This window comes from Orycteropus afer, unplaced genomic scaffold, assembly GCF_000298275.1.
Source record: "Orycteropus afer afer isolate SDZICR_OR568_19922 unplaced genomic scaffold, OryAfe1.0 scaffold00092, whole genome shotgun sequence".
NCBI classification, from domain to species: domain Eukaryota; kingdom Metazoa; phylum Chordata; class Mammalia; order Tubulidentata; family Orycteropodidae; genus Orycteropus; species Orycteropus afer.
The window spans coordinates 9,832,491-9,834,066 of record NW_006921679.1 but is presented as its reverse complement, the minus strand read 5'-3'; the positions used below and the strand labels follow the sequence as shown (position 1 = coordinate 9,834,066).

At 41.7% G+C, this 1,576-nt stretch overlaps 1 protein-coding gene across 1 annotated transcript in view; it reads left to right on the top strand.

Annotated features, from left to right (window-relative positions):
- LOC103198375 (phospholipid-transporting ATPase IB-like) overlaps window positions 1-1,576 on the top strand; it is a 320,073-nt gene that overhangs the window by 27,684 nt on the left and 290,813 nt on the right. The window contains exon 6 of the mRNA XM_042781173.1: window positions 149-276. Coding sequence (XP_042637107.1) covers window positions 149-276 — 128 coding nt within the window. The remainder of the gene's footprint in view (window positions 1-148; window positions 277-1,576) is intronic.

Below are 1,576 nucleotides of genomic sequence, written 5' to 3'. Positions count from 1 at the left end.
ATCCCCTTCCAAGTGTATGACAGTGGTAGCTGGGCACCATCTAATTCTTCTGGTCTCAAAATTTTAAACAAGATAATGCAAAAAAAACAAAAAAACAAAAAAACTGTACTTGAAGCTGTGACATGATTGCTCTGATTTTTTTCCATAGCGTTCACCTTTAGCAACTTTGGGTTTGACCTATTGGTGTTCATCATCTTGTACCACAATCTGATCCCCATTAGTCTGCTGGTGACTCTTGAAATTGTGAAATATATTCAGGGTCTCTTTATCAACTGGGTGAGTATTAAAAGTAGAGAGTTAACAACATTCTCTCTTAAGCTATGGCTTTTGTTCACTTTCTAAGAATCCATTAAGATGATTTTAAGAATCATTGCTGTTCATTGCTGTTGAGTTGGCTCCAGCTCACAGTGACCTTATGTGTAAGAGAACAAAACATTTCCTGGTCCTGTACTAGCTGTCATATCTGAGAAGAGTCCCTGGGTGGGGCACATGGTTACGCACTCAACGGTTAACCACAAGTGGCTCAGACTCATCTAGAAGGGCCTACTCAGAAGGGCCTGGTGGCCTGCTTCTGAGCAGTTCCATTCTGCACACACAGGATCACCATGACTCAGAATCAACTCTGTGGCAACCGGTTGGTTCATTTATTTATTTATTTTTTATGAGAGGGCCAGTGCCACTGACTGACCCTGATGCCCTTGAGAGTCAAGCCAAGCACTGGTGTTAACCTGGGCCTTTCTGAGTCACTCTGAGGACAGCATTTTTTCAGATTTTATTTTGTTGATAAGAAAGATTTAAGAGATAATGCTTCAGTATCACTTTCAGTGGAGAGTGATGAAACCAAAACCAAACTCAGTGCCGTCGAGTCAGATCTGACTCATAGCAACCCCTCCTTGGGTTTCCAAGGCAGCATCTTTATGAAAGTAGATGGCCCAGTCTTCCTTCCGAGGAGGAGCTAGTGGGTTTGAACCACCAGCCTTCTGGTTAGCAATCAGGAGAAAAATTCAGGCTACTCGAAGAAGAGGATCCAGTAGACTTACCAGTGGATTCTGATATTTTCGGGGTGACATGCTTGGCAAGAATGATAGATTCTTTCTAGAATCACTCAAATTAAAGAAGAGATTTCTTAGGTGACAGCTTTGGGCTGATTTTAGTTAATACTCAACAAGTTCAGCAAACTCAGTGTGGTGTTGAAAGTCTTAATTATACAGGCAGCCCCCGAATTACAAACCTCCAACTTAACTACATACAACCCAGAGTTACAAGACATCCCCCTCCATAAAATTCGAGGTACATACAATGGTTCTTAGTAACAAACAGGTACTACTTTGTGACATGCATGAAAACATTATTATTATTATTATTACCGTATGGTGGCATAGTGCCTAGGGCATTTGACTGCTAACTAGAAGCTTGGTGGTTCAAACCCACTGGCCACTCCACAGAAGGAAGACAGGGCAATCTACTTCCATAAAGATTTATTGCCTCAGAAACCCAGTGGGGGTTGCTATGAGTTGGAACCAACATGATGGCAGTAGGTTTGGTTTGGTTTGGTTTACTATGTTAAAGATGCTTT